Source organism: Cnephaeus nilssonii (genome assembly GCF_951640355.1).
Source record: "Cnephaeus nilssonii genome assembly, chromosome: 10".
Lineage (NCBI taxonomy): Eukaryota > Metazoa > Chordata > Mammalia > Chiroptera > Vespertilionidae > Cnephaeus > Cnephaeus nilssonii.
In genome coordinates this window covers 15,397,166-15,420,134 of record NC_137081.1, presented here as the reverse complement: position 1 = coordinate 15,420,134, position 22,969 = coordinate 15,397,166, and the positions used below count along the sequence as shown (strand labels likewise).

The window sequence follows — 22,969 nt, the reverse complement described above, 5'->3', positions numbered from 1 at the left end:
GTTTTTACTTTGAAGAGAGGGTAGGAGACTACCATTTTAGGAAACCCGTCACAGGGGTAATTACTCCCAACAGAACTCATCTGACCCCAGGTTGCATTTCTGAAATCTCTTTAGTAGAGTACAGTTGATCTCATCAGCTTTCCAACCAGACTACTATTAATTGAATTTTTATGGCCCAACTCCTGCCAAAAAAAGGTCACATTAGAGTAAAATAGTTTATTTTAAAAATATTCTTTCTTGTCCTCCTAAGAAATGATGCTTTTTGGCTACTTTCTTTGGTAATATAAAAGGTAGTACACATAACCCAATTAAATGAACATAGGATTTTCAGTAATAAAAGTCAGTCCAGTCTGCAATTGCCATACCAAATAAATAGGTTGGGCTTTACTGCTATCAACACTATTTCCAAATATTATCCTGGATATAATTTCTAGGCTTATATTTCCTACCAAAATGAGATATCTGCAATGACAAAATGAAAATGTTCATAAACAGGAAGATATTGACATTCATGATGTCCGAGTAACTTACAGGACAGGTTCAATCAACATTACTCTTGTTGAATTGAGATCACCTGAAGAAATTAAATCGAAGGCAATCCCAAATTCACTGCATGCACCCCAAGAAGACTGCCTATAATTGACCAAGTCTAAGCATTAATCCAGAAATCTACTTTTAGGAAGCATGATATCTTTAGTAATTGGTTTAGTTATATGACAAATGAGTCAGCCTATGGGTATGTTTAACATCTTTAGATACAAAATTATTTAAGAAAAATAATTTACTTAATATACTCTTGTAAGACTTATAAGACTTTGGTCATTTGCCAATAGGCACCAATGTTCTAGTGGGACCACTAAAGAAAATAGGAGTGTCTTAAAGACAAGTATTTTCATGCCACTGATAATATGATACATAGGCATTCATCATCATGAGATAATATAGGAACAAACCATTCATTATTAAAGTAAAATCTTTCCATTTCTTTCTTAAAATAAATTCAATAATTTCTATGGCTGCATGAATGAGGAAAAGCACAGGCTAAAACCTGGAAAAGCTCTGACACGTTGAACACTAAGTGCTGCAAATTCTCAAGGCAAGAATTGCACTGATTTTGGGTTTGGTTTAAAAGGACAGAAAATGTTCTCACTAACCCAAACTTGAAAATTCCAAGTTAGAGGGTTTATTCGCATTATCAATTGAACTATCTGCTCACTATGGCTATAAGTGTCCAAGCTGGGCTCAGATCTGAGGTCGACTGGGTCAGAGGCATCTGCTCATAGGGAGGCTACCAATGGGCATTTCAGGCCACGGAACGAAGATTAGGTGGTAATAATGCCCATTGAGTACCCCTGAATTAGGTGAAAAGTTAAAAACTAGGTATTTGTTATCAACCCTAGGATTTTTTTTTAAAGCTGCTGGTTGCCTATTATTGTAAAGCTTGGCATTTCTCCACACTGGTACCTAAAATATCATGTTAAATACAGTATTTTTTTGAACATCAAATTAATTTTCCTTCTCTCCTTAGTTGTTTTATTTACAAGGCATATCCTGCTTTACTTCAAAAGTAATTGAAGGATACACATCAAATTCCTTATGTGTGTCAGATAAGGAACATAATAGCTTAGAAACTACAAGACTTTTCAAGACAAATATAAATATTTTGAAAATGCTATTTCTTCAACTATGGAGCCTGCTACTTAGGCATTCATATATCTAATTAGCTATGCACATATTCCAAAAGAAAACTTTCAAGCCAGTCCTTCAACTCCAGATTGATCCAACAACACCTTAAAAATGGACGAACCCCAACTTTGAGGATTGCAGAATCAACAGCTGAGTAGGGGGTCTCCTCACCTCAAAGTAGGCATCTTATGAATTTTGTTGAACATTCTATCCAGTCTCTTCAAAATGAGGATAAGGGCCGGCCTCACTGCCTCGGCTGTCCAGTCGGTGATGGGTAGCATCTCCATGATGTAGCGTCGAAGCCCCCGGCTCTCCATCGTCTGCGTGTCGTATGGTGCCAGCTTCAGGAGGGAGTGAGCAATTTCTGCCAACCTGAAATGGTTTTAAACACAGCATCATGCTAATCACCCTCCTTCCAACACACCAACTCCCTGAACTAAGAACATGTTAGCACATTATCTTATAATTTTGAAATAAAATTTTAAAAACAACACATCAGAATAAAATAAGGCCCATCAATTTTACTTGTTTGATATGTCTCCTAAGTCTTTTTAATTTGTAGGTTCCCCCACTTCTGCTCTTTTTTTGACACCTTATAATTTATTTGTTGAAATAATTAGCTGTTTCCTGCATCCTGGATTCTGCCGATGAAATTTCCATAGTTTCATTTAATATATTCCATGACGCCCCCTATTTAATTCAATTGGTAGTTAGGGGCTAAGGGCTAGGTTAGATTAGGTGTTGATTTTCTGGCTGATGTACTTCACAGTGATGTGTACTTTAAATAGATATAGATATATATTTATTGATTTCAGAGAGGAAGGAAACGGGAGAGAGAGATAAAAACATCAAAGATGAGAGAGAATCATTGATTGGCTGCCTCCTGCACACCCCACACTGGGGATTAAACCCGCAATCCAGGCATGTGCCCTGACCTGGAATCGAATGTGACCTCCTGGGTCATAGGTCAGCGCTCAACCACTGAGCCACACCGGTCAGGCGCTGATGTATACTTTCATCAGGAGGCACATGATCCTAATTATCACTCTTTTTAATTAATGGCTGCCATCATTAATTACACTACTTCATTAGAAGTAGTACAATGGTAATATTTCTATCATTCCTTTTTTTTCTTGCATTAACTAAAGCATTTTAATAAGGAGAAATTTCCTTTTGATTATTACAAGAGAGACAGGATAAATGCTTGAAAGGGTCTACAGTTTAAGAGCTCCCCAGGAGACTCTGACGGTCACTCTGGTGTAGGATTCACAGCCAAGCCATTGCGTCTCCAACACTTGGGTTGCTCTATAATTGCCCCATCTGACTAGCACATGGACGAAGAACTCACTGCCAGAAAGGCAGCTCATCCCATCTTTGGAGGTCCACACCATGAGAAGCTCTCCTCATAGTAGGTCCCCAATTTCCCTCAGTCTCTTTCTCCTATTTTAATCTGGAAGCACGAATTCAATCCATCTTCTCATGGCAACCCTTTATTAGCAAGAAACAGTTACGGTCTCTTCATCCTCACTTGTTCTCTTTCCAGAGGGAATGTTCACATTGTCCTTCTGGAAACTGTGGATGAATGTGCATGTTTTAAAAGAAATCATTTAAAACAGCCTGTACATTCTTTATCTCTTTCTCACAAATGTGCCAAGCAAAAATAATTCTTTGCTTTTCAGGTTGTGTGTGTGACAGATAAGAGTGTATCTATATGTCCATATTTCTTTTCCTTTGTTATTTTACAGATAACATTGGGAAATAAACAACATATTTTAAGCTTGAAAACAATGTTTAGAGCTGAATTTGAGTCATTTTAGAAATTATTACCTGAATTTCTCTAATACTTGGTCATGTTACAAAATGAATTTGCTTTGAGCATAAAATAAAAAATTTCCTTTAATACAATCTTTGCTGTGCTATTGCATAAATAATTTATTGATAAAAAACATTTCTATGACCCTTTTTCAATCAGAACAAAAGGGATTTTTCTCATTGATAGGGAGAGGGAGAAAAAAGGAGAGAGAGGGAGAATAGGGGAGAAGTAGGGAGGGGAGGAGAGAGAATATTTGCAGATCTTACTATCCTGCTGTCCCATTGCTTTGCAGCTCTAGGTTGGGCAAATTTGGCAATAAATTCAATTCCCCTAGGGCAGAGATTCTAGCTAATCAAGAATATTTTTCCTGAGAGCCTTGCAGTCAACCAACCATATTTAGGAGTACAGATTGCCTCAACACTGCTTCTTGGCTCTTTGTCTGGAATCAAATACTTCTTGCAAATATGTTCTCTTTTCTATCATCTCATCCCTCTTTTTTAAAATCAACTCTCTCTTCTTGAGTGATACTATCCATTCTTATGACCTATATGCTCCCGATTCCAAAATAAATACATTTAGCTCTGACTTCTACATATATCCAAATGTGTACTTAATTTATAAGAGAAAACCTTGATTATAACCTTTAATTGGTGTAAGGTTAAAGCATATGGATCTGCACCTACTCAGCGATATAGAATATCTCTGTTTGACCAACGATCATGGCAGGTCCATTTTTATTAAAAGCCAGTTGTGCGAAATTGCATGAATAGAGGACATTTAGTCTAACTATTCCCTGGTGGTATACATTTTGCCTACCCTCCAGGAGATCCATGCCATGACTTAACCGTGCTTTTGAATGAGATCTCCTGGCTTTAGACAGGTTGCTCTTGTTGACCTGCATTGTGACATTATGCCAACTTTCGGTACTGACAGGCGTCCGGCCAAGTGAAACGGGCACTTTATCTACTACTGTTGCTGAGGACATTGCTTATCACGCCACTCTTTCCTTTTAATAAACACCCACCAGAAGACATCTATTGTTCTTTGTATTTTTTAAAAAAGTGATGTATTACCAAACACCTAGTTATTTTTTTAATCTTATTGACCCTATGATTTTTTAACTGACCAGTCACTCCTCATTGCTTTGGTAACTCAGAAACTCAAAGTCAAAGTTATGGTTCATGAAGGGCATCTAATATGATCAAGTCACATAGATTTCACATGTTAATCTTACCAAAGACATAATTATACACTTGATCATTTTTCACAGTGTTCTGATTCTCTAACTTGTACATTCTATCCTTTTGTATATTGTAATTTTCTAAGTAGCCTCAAGTACTTTGTCAAATGATAAATACATAAATACACATGTGAGATACAGTACTTGCAACACTGCATTGAAACTATTTTCTTATGTGTGCCTCTTGTATTGGACTGTGATCATGTTGAGGACCAGGATGTTATTTTACATGCCCAGTGTCCAGCATTAGTATTAGTATCTACTGGACTCTATTAATTCAGTGACAGGCACCAAGCTAAACCATTTCAATGGCAGCTAATTTAACCTTGTTTTTTATTTTATTTTATATTTTTATTGATTTCAGAGGGGAAGGGAGAGGGAGAGGGAGATGGAGAGGGAGAGGGAGAGAGAGGGAGAGAGAGAGAGAGAGAGAGAGAGAGAGAGAGAGAGAGAGAGAGAGAGAGAGAGAGAAAGAAACATCAATGATGACAAAGAATCTTTGATCGGCTGCCTCCTGCATGCCCCCTACTGGAGATTGAATCTGCAATCCTGGCAGGTGCCCTTGACCAGAATTGAACCTGGGACCCTTCAGTCCACAGGCTGAGACTCTATCCACTGATTCAAACCAGCTAGAGCTAGCTCATTTAACCTTTAATTGGGGTTGCCTCTAGAGGGAGCTCCAGGTCTCTCTGACTCATCCTTTCCCCTTCTTCCAAATGCCTTAAGTGTAGGTATAGATGGTCAATTTATCAGACAGTTACTAACCCACAATCATTCTCCCTCCCTCCCTCCCTCCCTCCCTCCCTCCCTCCCTCCCATCTTCTAGGACTGTTTTCCCCTTTCTCCCACAAAATGGCTGTTGGTAGTAGTGATTCTCTGGCTGGGAATGTGGTGTTGCTCTGTTCACAGAATTACTTAGGTTGTACATTCTAATTACTTAGCCAAAGGAAGGGGGATGGATTAAATGAAGCACTGGGTTGCTATGGCAACAGGATCTTAACACTCCTATCCTCCCCTTTCCCAGCTAGGAGCTGAAATTCTCAGTGTGAAGTAAACTCTTCCCCATTAGTGCACAGTGGGGAGTGTGAACAAGCATGAAGCTCTGGAGTTCTGGGGGGTGGGAGGGGGGTGAGTGTCAACAATTCAGACTGTGAAATTAACCTGGAAGAGGAAGAGCCTGTGTTCTCTATACATTTTTGGACTCTCATATTCCCTCACTTGGTACTTTCTAAAAATTTCAAGGGATAATTATAAGAAAAAAAGTCAGTAATTAGAAGCTGGTGTGTTTGCCAAACTGCAATATTATTTCTAAATGGCTAGAATCCAACTCTAGCTTTAGCTTTATAGATATACTAAACGTTCCAGGTAAATATTTTGCTATCCATGGAAATTTCTTTTTCCAGGAATTTTTATGAACCTTTACCACTGTTGCAAATCTGAGTAGAAGATCTTTTGGGATCATGTTCCTTTTAGGAATCTGAAAATATAATACAGCCTTTATGATCTGAGTAACGACTGAGACGGCATCTCCACAGGAAGAATGAAACACGTGTGCACAGAGATGCAATTCTAGGGCCTCTCCCTGGCATAGCAGGAGTAAAAATGTTTTAAAATATATTTTTATTGACTTCAGAGAGGAGAGGGAGAGATAGAAACATCAATGATGAGAGAGAATAATTGATCGGCTGCCTCCTGCATGCTCCACACTGGGGATCGAGCCCACAACGTGGGCATGTGCCCTGACCGGGAATTGAACCATGACCTCCTGGTTCATAAGCTGACACTCAACCACTGAGCCATGCTGGCCAGAGAGGAGTAAAAATTTTGAAATGGTCACTGGCCTCTGTATATAATTTTTATTTTTTATTTTGTTAATCCTCAAACAAGGACATTTTTTTCCCATTGATTTTTAGAAAGAGTGGAAGGGAGAGGGAGAGACACAGAGAGAGAAACATCGATGTGAGAGAGACACACATCCACTGGTTGCTTTCCGACAAAGACAGGAGATTGAGCCTGAAGTATGTGCCTTTGATAACAATCGAACCCAGGACCCTTCAATATATAGGTCCACGCTTTATCCACTGAGCCTAACCAGCTAAGGCTGTGCTTTTCTGAATATTGTCCCCCAACACCCTCCCCCCCAATCCATCCTGAGTTTCTTTTTGAAGAATTTAATATACATTATCTCCCCGCCCCCCTGCAGGGTCCTGCAATGGTATGCATCAAAACCACTGGAAACATCATTCTGAGTATCCCAAATTCTTATCTAGGGACCACCCCTGCTGCCCCAACCCAGACATACTGCCTGTTACATATATACTCTGGGTAAGAACAGTGAGAACAGTACCTCATGTGGGACTTCACATCCAGCAACTCCAGGGCTGTGACCCGAGGCTCTCCAGCCAGGTTTTGCAAGATCTTCAGCCTTGGCCCGCAGTGCTTGTAGAACTCAGTGCAAATATTCAGCAGGGACTCCCGGGGTCTTCTGAACTCCTCCCGGGCAATTCGCTCATCCAGCTCCTCTCTGGGCAGGCCTTGCCCCTCCTCCAGCAAGTGAAGGTTTTCCCTGGGAAATTACAAAGGGTTAACTGGGGGCCTGGAAAGGTGTGTGTATGGCAACTCTGAGAGGAGAGCATCCCATGGAAGAAAAAGATAAGATTCCTTATATAACAGTTAATGAATCCGGGCGGGGCTTGGAGAAATTCACATCTGAAAGTTTATCATCCTAGAAGAGATTACCATCCCAGATTGAGCAATTCCTGAGGATTTACCCAGAAAAAGGGTGCCATGCGTTAATTACATGAAATCTAACAGAATCATAACCCGGCTCAAAGGCAATCATCATAAGATGTCAGAATTGGCATGAAATTAGGGTTGTCTTTCCGTACCTGATAAAGTGCAGTTTGGCGCCTTGTTCCTGGTACCTGGGAGTCAGAAACACAGTCTGCATTACTATCAGAGCAAGAACAGAGGCCCTATGATGGGGCTTCTTATGGACTTTTTCTTAGGAGAAGCCATCAAAGCTACACATTTTGATAAACTCACAAATACACCCAGACAAATCCTAAAATATAAAATCTTGATCTTTCATTTGCTGCCACATATGGTGCAATTATAGCTTCTTTGAAAGCTGTTCCATTGGCATAAAATCCATGGAAAGACAGATATGATGAAAACACATCCAAAGTCAAGAAATGTGGTCAATAAGGGAATTTTTAAAAACTTTGAAAGTAAATTGAATCTAAGTTATAGTTTTAATACCACATGCTTTGAAGGTGATCAGAGGAAGAAATATGGCTAACTTCCTCTCATTTGTGGAGATATATTGCTTTGTAGGACTTTAGAAACCTTCCTTTCCCATAGGCCTTATATCCAGTAGTTAAAACTAGCCCCTAAATATCACTTAGAGTATGATCATTTTTTCTCAATATAAGAAATTGAGGCATGAGTTCACCATCATATCTGGTAGCTTAGAGTTCTGGTTGAAATTTGTTCTATTTTTAATATAAATATCTATGACGAGCAGAAAATTAACTTGACATAAAATAATAATACACACTTAAAAATGTGCTTCAAAGAGACTGGAAAATTAGTTTCTCTTTAAGAGCTCCTGCTAACTGTTTCATACTAAGAAGAAAGAACTTTCTCTCAAACTGATTTTGGGTTTGCCCTGTTTTAATTTTTCCTTGGTGTGTGTGTGTGTGTTAGACTATTTAGAGGTTAACACAGACAGAATGATGCAGGCAAAGTATTAACTAGTAGAGCCAGTGTCTGAGTTACATTAAACAGGGAAGGAGATTACGTCAATGACCCTGAAAGCATCACCGAAGGACCGAGGTCAGTTTGGATAAAATATCTGTGGACATCTGTCCCGATGAAAGAAAACTGACTCTGCATACCTGCCCCGGAATGAGGAACCACCTCCGGATGATTACTGTTTTATTTGCCTTTTTCTTGGAGGCAAATGAAACAACACTAGAATAGTTCAAAGACCACCCAGGAGGCAGAGAACATCTTCATGCTCATGCAAATACACTGACACAAATGCCAATTTATGCAAGGGGCTTGGATTTCTCTTTGGTTATTTCAAATGAAGCTTTGGTATTTTCTTGAACTCTAAACTCTCACCTTCCTTTTTTTATTTCCTTGGAAGGAGATTTTCACACTTAACATTGACTATTTTCAGGATTCCTTTCACGCCCAACCGCGGAGATTCAGGTTGTATGAAATGGAGATACCATGGAAGAATAAGGCTAGAGGATTACCTGGTGTTCACCCCAGACGACATGGTGTGATTGGCTGTGGTGGCGCCTTTATGGCCTTGGTCACACCTGCTCATCTGTGGGGCTGTCATGGGCCTGCAAGGACAGTAACCACCACAACAAAACAACAACAACAACAGAGTGGAAACATTTATGAAATCTTCGTGATTGAAGCTCACATAAGTTTTAAGTTAGAGTCTCAAAAAGACAGGCTATCTAGCTTTGGGCTCTTCTGTCACACCCTTTTGCTGTCTTTGTGCTGAGAGCTACTTTAAAAGGGACACTACTTCCCAAGGGTCTGTAAGCTCACCATGATTTAAGTTTTTCCACTTGAAATGAGGGACATCTGTAATAGTGTCAACAATAAAAAAAAAAAGTTTTTCCACTTGGTTCTGAGTAATAAACTGACTCCTCAAACCAGACATGTATGAAATCAGGCTTCTAAGTCTGTATTAATCAAGAGTTAAGAGCACATTTTTCAATTCTACAGGTACTAGGACATTAACGATCTAAATAATAAGTAAAAAGTAAAAATGTATACACCATTTTGGCCATCAACACCATAATTAACCACTCTATTTTTGTAAGGAACTACCAAAGAATGAAAGGATATTTCTAAACAAAATCATGCCTAAGACTACTCAGGGAAGTAGGTAAATTAGTATCTATTGTTAAGTCAGTAACTTAGACACTTAGAAGTAGATTTGAGTCATCTAATTTGGTGTCTGCAGGGTTCACTTTAAGGATTAGGTAAACTCTGCCTCTCTACCAGCAAATGAGACATGGAAGGGATGGCGCAGCTTTTCAAAAACAATTTCTTGTAGGAACTGGTTAAGGCTTGCTGTTCTGACGCTCATTCTCTGCATGCTGGGTGTGGCCAGAAAGTGAGTAGGCTTTCAACAATCACACCAGACCTTCTCCTCCTGGGCCTTTGTTGTGAGAGGCAGAATTTAAAAATGAGAAGCAAAATTTAAAGACTCTCTCTGAGTGTTACTCCAGTGACTATCTTAAATTATATGACAAAAAGGAGATTATCTGGTAAGCCTATTCTCACCACACCAGCCCTTAAACAGCAGAGTTTTCTCTGGCAGAAAGATTCGACGCATGAGGACTCATGATGCCATTACTGGTGGGAATACAGACGACGGGGCCAGGTGAGAAAAATGCAGGTGACTTCTTAAAGCAGAGAGTGGCCGGCAGTCAGAAAACAAAAGGGATCTCAGACCTAAAGCTGCCTGGTATGGAGTCTGCCCCTAGAACCTTCAGATGAAGGCCCAGACTAACTAACATCTTGATTTTGGCCTTGTGAGACCCGGAGCAACGAGAACAGCTGAGCCTGCCCTGACTTCCGGCCTTTAGAAATCTGAGATAATAAATGTGTTTTGTCATAAGCCTCTAGTTTGTGGTAATGCATTACACAACAACAGAAAACTAGTACTATTATAATTGTAATATGCTTGTTTATGTGTTACCAGCTCTATAACTTAATTTTTTTTCATGAGTAAAGAAATTAGGAGTGTGGAAATGAAATGAGGTTCTTATTATCTTCTTTTTGTAAAAACAACAAAGCCATTTTTTTGTGAATAATTATAACCAATCAACGAGGCTGGTTTTACAACTCCACCAAAAATCATTAAATGCACTGGAATATTTACAGTCAGAGAATTTTAAATGTCAGACTTCCACCCATAATTCTTGGTGGAATTTTGGGTAAGTCAATGTTAATTTCGGGTGAATCAGTAATTTAATTGACTTATCAAAGAGAATAGAAAGGAGGAAAGCACCAATACTGCAGCATATAAGGAGAAACAACTAAGATGTTACTTGGGGGAAACGGACTGAGCTTCTCTCCTCTATTTGCAGAGAGGCGCTGGAGACATAACCACAGGGGTGCAGAAAGAAGCGCGGAAGTCTGATGTTTCTCCTTCAGATGCTCTTCCCCCTGGGATTTTTCTGAAACCACCACCAAAGCCTTAGGGCAGTTCCCATGGCACGTGGCAGTTTGCCACGGTTCTCTGCTCCACCGCTTCCCGTTTCCTCAGTTCAGACGCATGTGAGCACTGCGGCAGTGACAGCCCACCCAAGGCTTGTGGGTTCTGTGCTGTTTGCCTGGGCTGCCGATGTAGCTCATGATAAGAACCTAAAAATATGTTGACTTCATTCATCACAATCTCACTCCCTCTCTCACTGGCTGGTGCATGTGGAAAAGGCCTCCCAGGACTGAGGGATGTCGGCTAGCTCTGGCATCAGCAGAGCAAGACGGGGCTGGGAGGTTGGTGCCTTTCGGTGGGGGTAAATCATAGACAGAATTTTAGGCTGAGGATGTGGCCAAATGGGATGGAGGAGCAAAGAGACCAAGCCAGGAAGAAGGTTTCCCGTCTCCAGCCCGGGGAAGAGTATCTCCTTCCATCTAATTTCAGATGGCAATGGCGAAGGAAAACCAATCTTTTGTAGAGTGTTCTGCATCTACCTTACCCACTCCTCCCACTCAGTCTTTTGTCTCTGTTCCAAGCCCTCTCCCCCTCCCCCCATCAGTCTTTCAATGCCTTCTGCACCCAAGAATCTTGTGATATACTAACTTCGTGCAACTTTGTTTAGGGCTGAACTCTGGTGACAATTTACCTGTCAAGTCCCCAAATCTCTCAGCCCCTTTCTCTCAGCACTACTGAGTCTTGTCCCACAGAGAATCTGTTAATTATGGCGTCAGAATAAAATTTTGCAGATTATGTTTGTTATGTAGTTTTTAAAAAGTATAGTAAAAAACAACTCATTATAAATAGTAAAATAATAAACGAATGCTTAGTTGGAATTGCAGACATTTTCATAAAATAAGAGCCAACAAAAACGTTGATCACATTTTCATATTCACTAATTTGGCCCTTTTACAAAAGATTTGTTTAGCATTGGTTAAAACTGCCATAGATGCTCATCAAACTACAGGCAAATGTGTGTTTAGCAAACAACAACAACAACAATAATAATAGTGCTTAGCACTATTTATCCAAACAACTTAGGGATATTTGCAGTTTTAAGCCATAAAGACTGAATTTGAGCACATATAAATAAAGATTGGCTTCAGAAACTTTTTAGCCATCACATTTTTTCCCTCATCGTTTTGGTAGATACATATAATTTAAGGCTGTGGATATTTCTTTTCTTTTTAAAAAAATTTATTTTTATTGATTTCAGAGAGGAAGGGAGAGGGAGAGAGAGATAGAAACATCAATGATTAAAGAGAATCATTGATTGGCTGCCGCCTGCATGCTCCCTACTGGGGATTGAGCCTGAAACCCGGCCTTGTGCCCTTGACCAGAATAGAACCTGGGACACCTCAGTCCGCAGGCCGGCGCTCTATCCACTGAGCCAAACCGGCTAGGGCAAGGCTGTGGCTATTTCTGCTGATGGGATTACCTGGTGAGGACCTCTACACTGTAGAGAAGGGCCTGGAGGGATGTCGCGAGAGCAGCTGTGGCCGCGATCTCCTCTCGGGCAGCAGGCACTGTCTCCACCTGTGAGGTCTGCCTCTTCAGCTTTTGCAGGTAACATGGGACTAAAGCTTCCAAGACCATCAGCATCTGAAGACTATGTCAACAGAAAGGAAACCGGGTCATATTTCACATTCTACTTGTGTTGGTTGTATCATAGTTAAAAGCATGGAGAAAGGAAGACAAACACTGCAATTTGATTTGGGAAAACTGGTAGAAATAATGACCAAAGGTTTTATATTCTTGCTCTTAATGTGACCGTTTTCATTGCTTCTTTTGTTGTTGTTAATCCTCACCCAAGGATATTTTTTCCATTGATTTTTAGAGAGAGTGGAAGGGACGGGGAGAGACAGAGAGAAATAGCGAGAGACACATCGATTGGTTGCCTCCTGCAGATTGGGGATCCAGCCTGCAACAGAGGTATATGCCCCTGACCAGAATTGAGCCCAGGACCCTTCATTCCACGGGTCAACGCTCTAACCACTGAGGAGACTGGCTGGGGCTTCATTGCTTCTTGAAAGGAGTTTTGTTAAGTAGATTAAATGTCTATTCTAAAATTATATTTGCTGTTAATTTGTTAGATGTGAACATAGTCTCTAAACAAGACTAAACATCTTAGCTGCTGCACAAATTCTAAGTTAGGGAATTCTAAATTACTGAAGATTTACTATATTTTCCAGAACCTCGGCTATGACTAGTTTCCCAAATTTAGTTTTTGAAAACTTACCTGGCAGAATGTTACAGGCTGATATTAGCAAACATAACCCCTGTACTCATTCAATTTTATTTCATTTGCCATATTTGCTTATCACAGAAGAAAGGGTGGCAGTTACCTTCGGAACGATTCCGGAGCATATGCCACCACCGTGACACAGAGCTTAATGGCCTCACTTATGGAGAAAGTCAGGTCTTCGTTTCCATAGCAGAAATCTGAGGGACAGAAGGTGAAGGCGTACAATCAGAGTGGGTTCTGCCAGGAAATAAGAACAGCTTATCACTCCTAACGTTTTCTTTCCAGTTAGCTTTTGCAGCCATTTCTTCATCAGACTTTATTCCTAAACTGTGAACACTATTAATTTCTTCACCTAAAGAGACTAAAAATTCTATTGTTTTTTAAAACTTTTATTTTTTTATTTTTATTTTTTCCCCATTTTTTTTTATTAACAGAGTTTTGCGTCCATTGGTTATGCTTATATGCATGCATACAAGTCCTTCGGTTGATCTCTTATCTCCCCCACCTCTCCCTAACCTTCCCACTGTAATTTGACAGTCTGTTTGATGCTTTACTATCTCTGTATCTATCTTTTTGTTCATCAGTTTATAATGTTCTTTATTATCCATAAATGAGTGAGATCATGTGGTATTTTTCTTTCATTGACTGGCTTATTTCACTTAGCATAATGTTCTCCAATTCCATCCAGGTTGCTGCAAATGGTAAGAATTCCTTCTTTTTTATGGCAGCATAGTATTCCATTGTGTAGATGTACCATGGTTTTCTGATCCAGTCATCTGCTGACGGGCACCTAGGCTGTTTCCAAATCTTAGCTATTGTAAATTGTGCTGCTATGAACATAGGGTGTTTTTTAAAACTTTTAAACAATAAGATGACAAATAAAAGCGCTTTTTGGGAGAAGTTTTTTAAAATCCTCACTTCCTAGAAGATACGTTTGGATGGCCTAAAGTCAGACATGCCTTCTAACCAACAGGATAATAAAAAACCCTTTTGGTGGGTCATTCCGTTAGCATTGCCCAGGAACACCCCATTTTCTGAGAAGTACAGTGCTAGAATAGTTGTTCACTCAGCATCCTTATAATACAATTTTCATGGCAGAGAATTCCTTACTCTTTAGGATTGATAAGAAATGTGAGAAAGACAGGAGATAGGAAAATGCACTCATTCAATTTACACCACTGTTCCATTTATTTTTGCTGTTTTGATTTAGTTTAAAATATTCAACATAGAGTTATTATTTTAAGAAAAATTACAAAGAGAAAGGAAAAAGTCAAGACGAATTTTGCTTCTACCTAAAGACTTCAGCGGCTTCTCAGCCTTGACCAGCTCTAAGATGTCTAAGATGTCCGTGGTCTCGCCCTCCAGGGACTGCAGCAAGTCAAACAGGCACTGAGCTGACACACCTTTGCTGGGCCCAGTATTGGCAGCATCCTGGAAAAAGAAAGGCAATTTTAGTTTATTTAATTCCCCCTCAGTACGAATATGGTTTGATCAGGAATCCAAATTTCATAAACACTACTGTTGGTAACAATTACAACATTGAACTGGTATTCAGTATACATAATTCTGCACCCCACAATGCTGCTGTGTGACTGTGGAGTGGAACACCCGAGTTTTAACACTAAAACTAGTACAAAAGAGATATTTGTGGAAACTCATAAAAATACAGTAATATGTCAACTGCCGGAAAACATCATGTCAATGGCCCCTCTCATCTGCAATTGTAGGATTCAGCATTTGCAAAGGCAAATTTGTAATGGGTTAATTGAACAGTTCAACTATGTTTGGGGTAACATATTTAATAGCTCTGGGAATTTTACAAATCCCATTTTCTAACAAAGCTCCAAAATGGAAATACTTAACATCTCAAATCTATTTTATTTATTCATTGGATTCCTTTATTAAAATAACAATTCCTACTAAATTCCTACTCTGTGCTAGTCACCATTCTGTGCACTAAGGTTATGGCAAAACAAAAGCAAAAAAAACCATACACACGAAACAACAACTAAAAACAAACAAACAAAAAAGACAAGGGTCTTGCTTTAATGGAGCTTAAGTCTATTGTGGGTGCGGTAGAGATCCATTTTACTTAAACAAATATGTGTAAGGGATGTGATCTGATATTATCGCGCTGAAGAAAAATAGTAAGTCAGGTAAGTGCCAGAGAATAGAAAGGAAGGAGAATCAGGAACTCTTCCTTTTATCATTTTACATTTTTCATCCTTTCAATAACTGAGTATGAAAAAACTGAAGAGTTGGCCTATTTACATCTAGGGGCTGAGGTGAGGGTTGAAGAGAAATGTTGAACAGAAATGAGTTTCTTGTGGAAAGAGAAATGCTGTATGGCATTCATACCCAATGGTTGAAGAAAGAGAGCTGAGAGACTGATTATACAAACGATCAAGGGCCAAGCCATACATAACAACAGAACTGCTGATCCCCAAACTACAGTAACCTGCCCAGGAAACCAACCCAAACCCACTGTCCACAGACGCCAGCCCAGAAAACCAGCAAGCGACCCATCAGACTTGTTGGAAATCAGAGTACTAGCTCGAGTGGAAACCAAACAATAACCCCTATAACCATAAACCCCCAAACAGACAGGACTTGATTAATAACTAACCCTGTCTCCGCTCCCAATTTAAGACCAATCAGAGAAAACCAAATATGCACCCCTAACCAATCACATAAGATACCCTGCTTCTACTCCACCCCTTACAGCTTCGCCAGGCCAACAGCCTCCAATCAGAACATACCCGAAGCCTTCCCTCTTCTCCCTATAAAGTTTTCTCTCTTCTCTCTGCCAAAAGCTAAGTGATGCCCTCGCTACAGTAATCGGTGAATAAAGAGCTTTTCTCGTTTGCTTGGTCTTCGTTGATTTCCAGTGTTTACTCACAGGGAACTCCAGCAGCGGGGCCACGCTAGCAAACAGCTGGAGCACGAAGGGCTTCCGGTGGAGAATGTAGAACTGGTGGCAGGCAAACTCGATGGCTTGGCGCAACTGAGGGTTGCTTTCATAATCAGAGTACACCTGTGGGAAGATGCCACACAGTCAGAAAATGCCTCAGAGCCATGGAGAACTGGGAGGAAAATGGGTCATTTCAACTGGTGGAGGGGAGGTAAATGGAATAACCTTCCTTCAGAGAAATTGGGGAATATACATAGAAATCCTAAAAATATACAAATATACTTTTCCCCCCAGGAAGTTTGTGACTAGGAATTTATCTTAAGAAAAGAGTTGGCCAAATGTACAAAGGTGTATATACAAGAATGTCCATGGCAAGGTTTCTTATTACAGTGGAAAATTTGAAACAACTTAAATTACTCATAAATTGGGGTTAGTTAAGTGAATTAAGGCATGTGCATACAACAGAATATTGTGCAGTTATTTTTTTTAAATGCTGTAATACTAAATGTAGCTACATGAAAAAAAAATACCCATGGTGTTCTTAGTCTTAAATGAAAAATGTAGGTAACAAACTTGAATGTATGATATGATTCAACTTTTGTTTTTTTAAAAAAGGCAGGATAGAGGGCCAGGGTCTTCAAGAAGTGGAAACAATGGTCATGTGGGAAGGAAGATTATAAGCAATTTTATTTTCTTCTTTAAGTTTTTCTTTATCTTCTCTATTTTATAATGAGCATTTATTGTTTTTAGTAATCAGTAAAGAAGTTATAAAAAGAGAGAAAATTTCAACTATTTAAAAACAGGTCAGAGAGCCCTGGTGATATTGAAAGTAAATTTCCTGCCCCTGTAGGTTGAGAAAATTTCATTTTGCACGAGCGTGTAATACTTTCAAAACTTTTATTAAAACTTCCACAAAACTAGAAAATGAGGATGATCCCCCAGCCTTATCTGAACTTTATTCAGTTCTCCTGAACATGGCCAGATACACATCAGATGTGAGTAAACAGAAAGTCCTCCTGCTAATAAATTCACCACCTTCAACCTCTTTATACCAAATGTAATGGCAATGAAAATCTCTATTCCGAGAGAAGTCAGAGACTTTCTCAAAGAAATATCAGCTGAACACTTGCCATACATTGGAATAATGGTTCTCAAACATTTCAAGGTGTCAGAACCACCTGGAGATCCTATTAAAACTGGATTACTGGGCCCTGACTCCAGAGTTTCTGATGCAGTAGGTCTGGAGCCCAGAATGTGCGTTTCTAACAGATTCCCAGGTGATGCTGGTACTGCTGGTCCCGAGACCATATTCTGAGAGTCACTGGCCCAGAAGAAACGGGGAAGCATATTCCAGGTCTGGGGGATCTCGGCATAGGATAGAATATTGTGACCTCTTGGAAAACTTCAGGGCGATTTCATTTGGTGCTTTCTGCTGTCACAAAAGAAGAGAACTCTATCATTTAAAAATTTCAGGATAGCCCTAGCTGGTTTGGCTCAGTGGATAGAGCATTGGCGTGCTGACTGAGGGTCACAGGTTCGATTCCGGTCAAGGGCACGTGCTCGGGTTGCAGGCTCGATCCCCAGTAAGGGATGTGCAGGAGGCAGCCAATCAATGATTCTCTCTCATCATTGGTGTTTCTATCTCTCCCTCCCTCTCCCTTCCTCTCTGAAATCAATAAAAATGTATTTTTAAAAAATTCAGTATAGATCCTGTAGACCTGCTGGATGAGCAGTCCTCGGGCTAATTCCCTGGTTGGGAGAGGAGAGCCTGGCACCTGCAGCATGGTGGGCAGAATCCACTGGTAGCCGCTGAGGGAGAAGAGGTGGTTGAAGTGCACAGCGCTGTTGATGACGGTGGCCGCGTACTGCCTGAGCAGGGCACTGTCTTCTGGGTGCAGGATCAGAGCCCCGTTAAAAACGTTGAGGAAGAGCATGATTTCATCTCCCCAGGGAAACTCGCTGGGCATGCCCAGGAACATCTCCTCCAGGAGCTGGATCCACAAGCTCTTCTGAAGAGTGTCCAGGCCAAACAGCTCCTTCCCAGCTGTGAGAACATGAAAGCAGAAACAGAATTAGCCCCACGCAGACCCTGTCGGCGTGGGAGGGTGATCCAACCCGAGGGCACTGCTGTTCCCCATGTGTTCCAACTCCGGGATGTGGAAATCTACTGCCGAAAGGCTTCGCAGCACAGTGTTGCTGGCATTCATGTGAACTTCCTGGCTCTCAAAGGGCTCGCAGCATCATCTCTTTGATGCAACTCTGTGGGCAGACAGGGGAGACATTTGCAGCGGGTTGCTGCTGAGTAAGCTGTGGCTTTGAGAGAAGTTATTTCAGAAGGAAAATGGCAGGGTTGGGACTACTGCTTGGTCTTTTAATTTCTGGTCTGACTGGAATTCTTTCCACGGCCGCTTTGCTGCGTCTCAATGAAGACACTGAGCTAAGTCTGCTCATTTCAGTAAACTGTCCCAAATGAACAACTGAGCAACATGGTGAGGTTTCAAAGTGCACCTCTTTCTGTTTCCTGTCTCTGTTTCTCTCTCTCTTTCTCAATTCGGCTATAATTTAGAGAGTAAAATGCACAGATCTTATATATAGAGTTGAATGAGTTTTGACAAAATTACACACTTAAGTACCCACCACCCCAATCAATATATAAGACCATTTCAGGACCTCAGAAAGTCTCTTTATGCCTTTTTCCAGGAAATTCACTCCCTCAACCCAGAGGCCACCACTGTCCAGCTCTCTGTCATGAGAGAATAGTTTTCCTCCTCTTGAGCTTCTTATAAATACCTCTTCTTCACTTAGTGAACCTAACAACATCATAGGACTTCCTTCAGCTGCTTAGATTTAGCTTGGAGCAGTAGCCTCCAAGTTTGGTCCCCAGAATAGCATCATCATCATCACCTGGGAACAACTTATTGGAAATGCAAGCTCCCAGGCCCCATTTCAGAGCCATTGAGTCAGAAACTTGATGGTGGAGGGTGGGGCCCAGCATCCTGTGTTTGATCAAGTGCTGCCAGTGATTCTGGGGCAGTCAGGGCTGAGAACCCCTGGCTTACAGAACTGTCCGCTGATGGAGATGCTCTTCAGCCACGGACTAAACAAGGGCGTGAGATGCCCGAGAGAGGAGATGCTTTTGTCTGGATACCTTGAGGATCACTGAAGAGTGAAAACTCAGCATCGATAGCACTTCGAGGGAATGAGGGCAGTCGGAGGAGGTCTTCCTGCAGCATGGAGACATGGGACTGTTTGTGGGCCGTGGGGATCTTCTGGGTCAGGGAGATGAGGAACAAAACTCGCCCCACTTCCTCCAGCTTCCGAGTGAACACCTTGCAGCAACCAAAAGCAGGAGCAGACACAAATAGAATTAGCAACTCCGAAATTACAAAGAGTGAAGAAGTGGAAGTAAAATCTTTAATGGCAAACTGGGCTGATAAAATCAAGGCGGGCTGAAGGGAAATGAGGGAGAAATGTGTGTGTGGTGGTTTTTGGTGTTTTTTTTTTTTTCCATACAAAAGGAGCAAATAATACTTAATTGACTCACTTCTTGCATGTGTCTACTCTATGGAAGGAAGTGTTTCTTACAGTTTTCAGGCTGGAAGGACCACAACACAAGCATTGTCCAGAATAGTTCAATCACATAGAGGCCATTTGCCCAGACATCAAAATATGGAAGACCTTCTCCAACAAGAGCTAACAGTCAGTTCCAATTGCTTCTACCACCTCCATTGATGCCTTAAGCTGTTTCTTTTTGGTTCTGAGTTTGCCTCTTTAAAACTGACCCAAATGGGACCCAAGAAAAATCTACCTTGGGACAAAAGCTGATGGGACCCAAGGTTAGTCCTCCTTTAGCCCCAAATTTAGATGGCATGAACAAGGGCCTCTTAGCCCCTACTCTTAGTTCTTTTTCTGTTGATGACCAGTGGACAGAGGATATGATTTGGGAGTTCATAAGCAGTGAGGCGCTGTTGAGGAACCCTCAGAGCCAGAATGATGGAACTAAGTTTCTGAGGAACTTAGAAAGACATCTTTAAGTCCAACCTGAGTGCACACAGAGCCAGAGCCCCAATGTATGCCATTCTTTTAAAACATGTGCTTAAACATGGTTAAAAAACAAACTAGTGAAGTGCCATTATCCATGATGACTTTAATTATTTTGCTGCTAAAATTATGGGCTGAGATAATTTGGGGAGAATTGTTTCTGAAATCATTTAAATGTAAGATCTTTTAGTTTTGTAAGATCTTATAGTAACCCATTCACTATTTTCTTTCTTTTAAATGTAATTTAGGTAGTTAATAGTAAATATATTTTTAATTGCATAAGTGGCCTAATTATATGCCATTCTTATTCATTTCATGAAGGTATTTTGGATAGTTTGATATTGAGTTAGCATTCTTGCTATGTGCAGAAAAACTGAAATTATAAAATATCCTGAAATTCTTGTTTAGAAATGTTATTAAAAATAAATGTAAATTAATTAAAAATAAAAATAAAACAGTGCAATGCATGGATCATATTGTTAAAATTATATTGTTAGAATTAAATACTACACATATTTTGCATGCAAAGTAGTGACTTTCCTTAAGCTTGAAGTCTGATTTGCGATAAGACATGTGAACATTATTCTGCTCTTCAATCTATATTTTTTAAATTAAAATTTGCTTTTAATGGTTGATTAGAGAGAGAGAGAGTTCTGTTGTTCCACTTATTTATGCTATTGGTTGCTTCTTGTTTGTGCTGTAACCAGAGATCAAATTCACAACTTTGGCGTATAGTATATGATGCTCTAGCCAACTGAGCTACCTATCCAGGACCTATGCTCTTCAATCTTCAATCTAAGTACAACTTCTTGATTATGTGTCCTATTTGAAGAGAAGTTAGTAACATGCCCAAGGTCAGATGATTGGTCAGGGGCAGAGCTGGGTCTGAGTCCAATCTCTGGACGTTAGTTCAGTATTCTTTTCAGATATCACTGCACTGATTCTCTCTATTTATTTATTTTCCAGCTAGCATAAACCTCTGGGACAACCTTCTAATAGTTATGTCATATCTACTTCTAATCCTGTTTTACAAAACTATAGAATGAAAATCCATGCTTAGAAAAAAATAGGCAAATAAATGAGAAAATTTCTATTGTTTATACCCAATGATTCATCATAGCATACTCCAGGTACTTTATATTATGATCTTTAATACTTTATATTATGATCCCATTTACAAAACTAAACCAACTATTTTGGGGAACTATCTATTGATCAAGGGCCCATCTATCCATCCTCTCCAGAGAGGATCTAACAGCATCACAGAATCTCAGGCTTGGCAACACATTTACCCAGCAATTATCCCAATGACATGATAAATCAGAGGTGGTCAGGCACCTGTTTCTGAATGAGCTCCTGTCCTTTCTCCGGATGCATATGCACGAGGTTCAGCTGAGGAGATACTGACCTCCGGAAAGGATAAATATCCCGGACATAGGTCTGTGATGGGATCACACAAAGACAAAAAAGATGATTACACTTTTGATCTCATTTCTCTTTAGGTCACAAACAAAAGTTATGTATTTTCTAACCGTTTTGATTCTTACTACTTTAGATTCCCCAATTTGACAAAATAACGTGGAAGGTAAAAGCCCTCCTCAGGAAAGCTTCCCAGCGCCCAGGCTGAGTACTTCTTCCGAAGACCACGGTGCTGTCAGAAGCCAAGGAGCCCAGGCCGCTGACTAAGTGACATTTTGGAAGGAAGTCTCTGCAAAGTGACGTCAGGGGTCTTCCTGAGGTCCCCTTTCGCTCATTAGATCAGGTCACCTCTATCATGCTTACCATCATAGAAGGGGGAATCAGAAAAACATTAAAATTCCATTTAGAAACATGTGTCATTATATGGGCAGCTTCACTTTTCATCTAGATTTAATAATAATTAATCACTTTATGCTTTACTTGGCTTATCTCCTTTGAGGATCACAACAACCCTATAGTAGATACTATTATCACCACCTTCCATCTGCAGACAAGGAAACTGAAGGTTCCAAAAGTAAAGTGGCTTGTCCACAGCAACCTAGACAGTAAGTTGTGTGACTTAAGTGGCCATACTCTAGAGTCTAAACAATGATGCCTCCCTGAGGGCTTGCTGCCCTCAAAAAAGGCATGACAAGCTTCTGACACATTCCAACATGAATGTCATTGCTGCACAGACTCACCTTATTGTAGTGGATAAGGTTCCATCGTTTATCCATGAGAAAATAATGTGTTGACTGGGATTCTGGGATGTTAAAAAATTCCAAACACTCCTAGAATTATAACAATACATTTTAATAAAGGTTTATTGAGAACATACTATGTGCTGACAGGTAGTAAGCTACAAAATACAAATATTATAAAAATAAGGTAACTTCTTATAAGGATTTTATAAATATGCATATATATATATATATATATATATATATATATATATATATCTTATACACTCATATATTATGCATGGGTGTATATGTGTGTGTGTGCATGTAAATGTATGGATACACACTGCATTTGGATATGAAGTTATCCAAAGAATGATATAATAAAGACTAGTAAGGTGATCTAAACCATCTACTCTCACAGTGCTAAAAGATGTACAATAATATTTCAGACTGAGTGAGGGACCGTGGAAGTATAGTTACATTGACTAGTCTCAATGTCAGGAAGAAAGCAGTTTAATAACAACATGAAAAATAATACAAACGACAATGCATTGAGCACTTAGTATGTGCTATTTTCTAAGTTCAAGGCTATCTATGTAGATTACTTGTATAACCTGCACTAGTATCCCAGCACTGTTAAAAAAGAAACCGACAGTA

At 40.0% G+C, this 22,969-nt stretch overlaps 1 protein-coding gene across 5 annotated transcripts in view; it reads right to left on the bottom strand.

Annotated features, from left to right (window-relative positions):
* The window catches only part of UNC80 (unc-80 homolog, NALCN channel complex subunit), a gene marked incomplete at both ends in the record, with an annotated part of 167,667 nt that overhangs the window by 23,965 nt on the left and 120,733 nt on the right, over positions 1-22,969 (bottom strand). For all 5 annotated transcript variants that reach the window (XM_079781819.1, XM_079781822.1, XM_079781820.1 and 2 more), the window contains 12 exons: positions 1,858-2,058; positions 7,087-7,305; positions 7,628-7,663; positions 9,005-9,097; positions 12,413-12,583; positions 13,320-13,416; positions 14,512-14,650; positions 16,119-16,253; positions 17,906-18,174; positions 19,279-19,459; positions 21,510-21,611; positions 22,331-22,420. In XM_079781819.1, the coding sequence (XP_079637945.1) occupies positions 1,858-2,058; positions 7,087-7,305; positions 7,628-7,663; positions 9,005-9,097; positions 12,413-12,583; positions 13,320-13,416; positions 14,512-14,650; positions 16,119-16,253; positions 17,906-18,174; positions 19,279-19,459; positions 21,510-21,611; positions 22,331-22,420 (1,733 nt within the window). The remainder of the gene's footprint in view (positions 1-1,857; positions 2,059-7,086; positions 7,306-7,627; positions 7,664-9,004; positions 9,098-12,412; positions 12,584-13,319; positions 13,417-14,511; positions 14,651-16,118; positions 16,254-17,905; positions 18,175-19,278; positions 19,460-21,509; positions 21,612-22,330; positions 22,421-22,969) is intronic.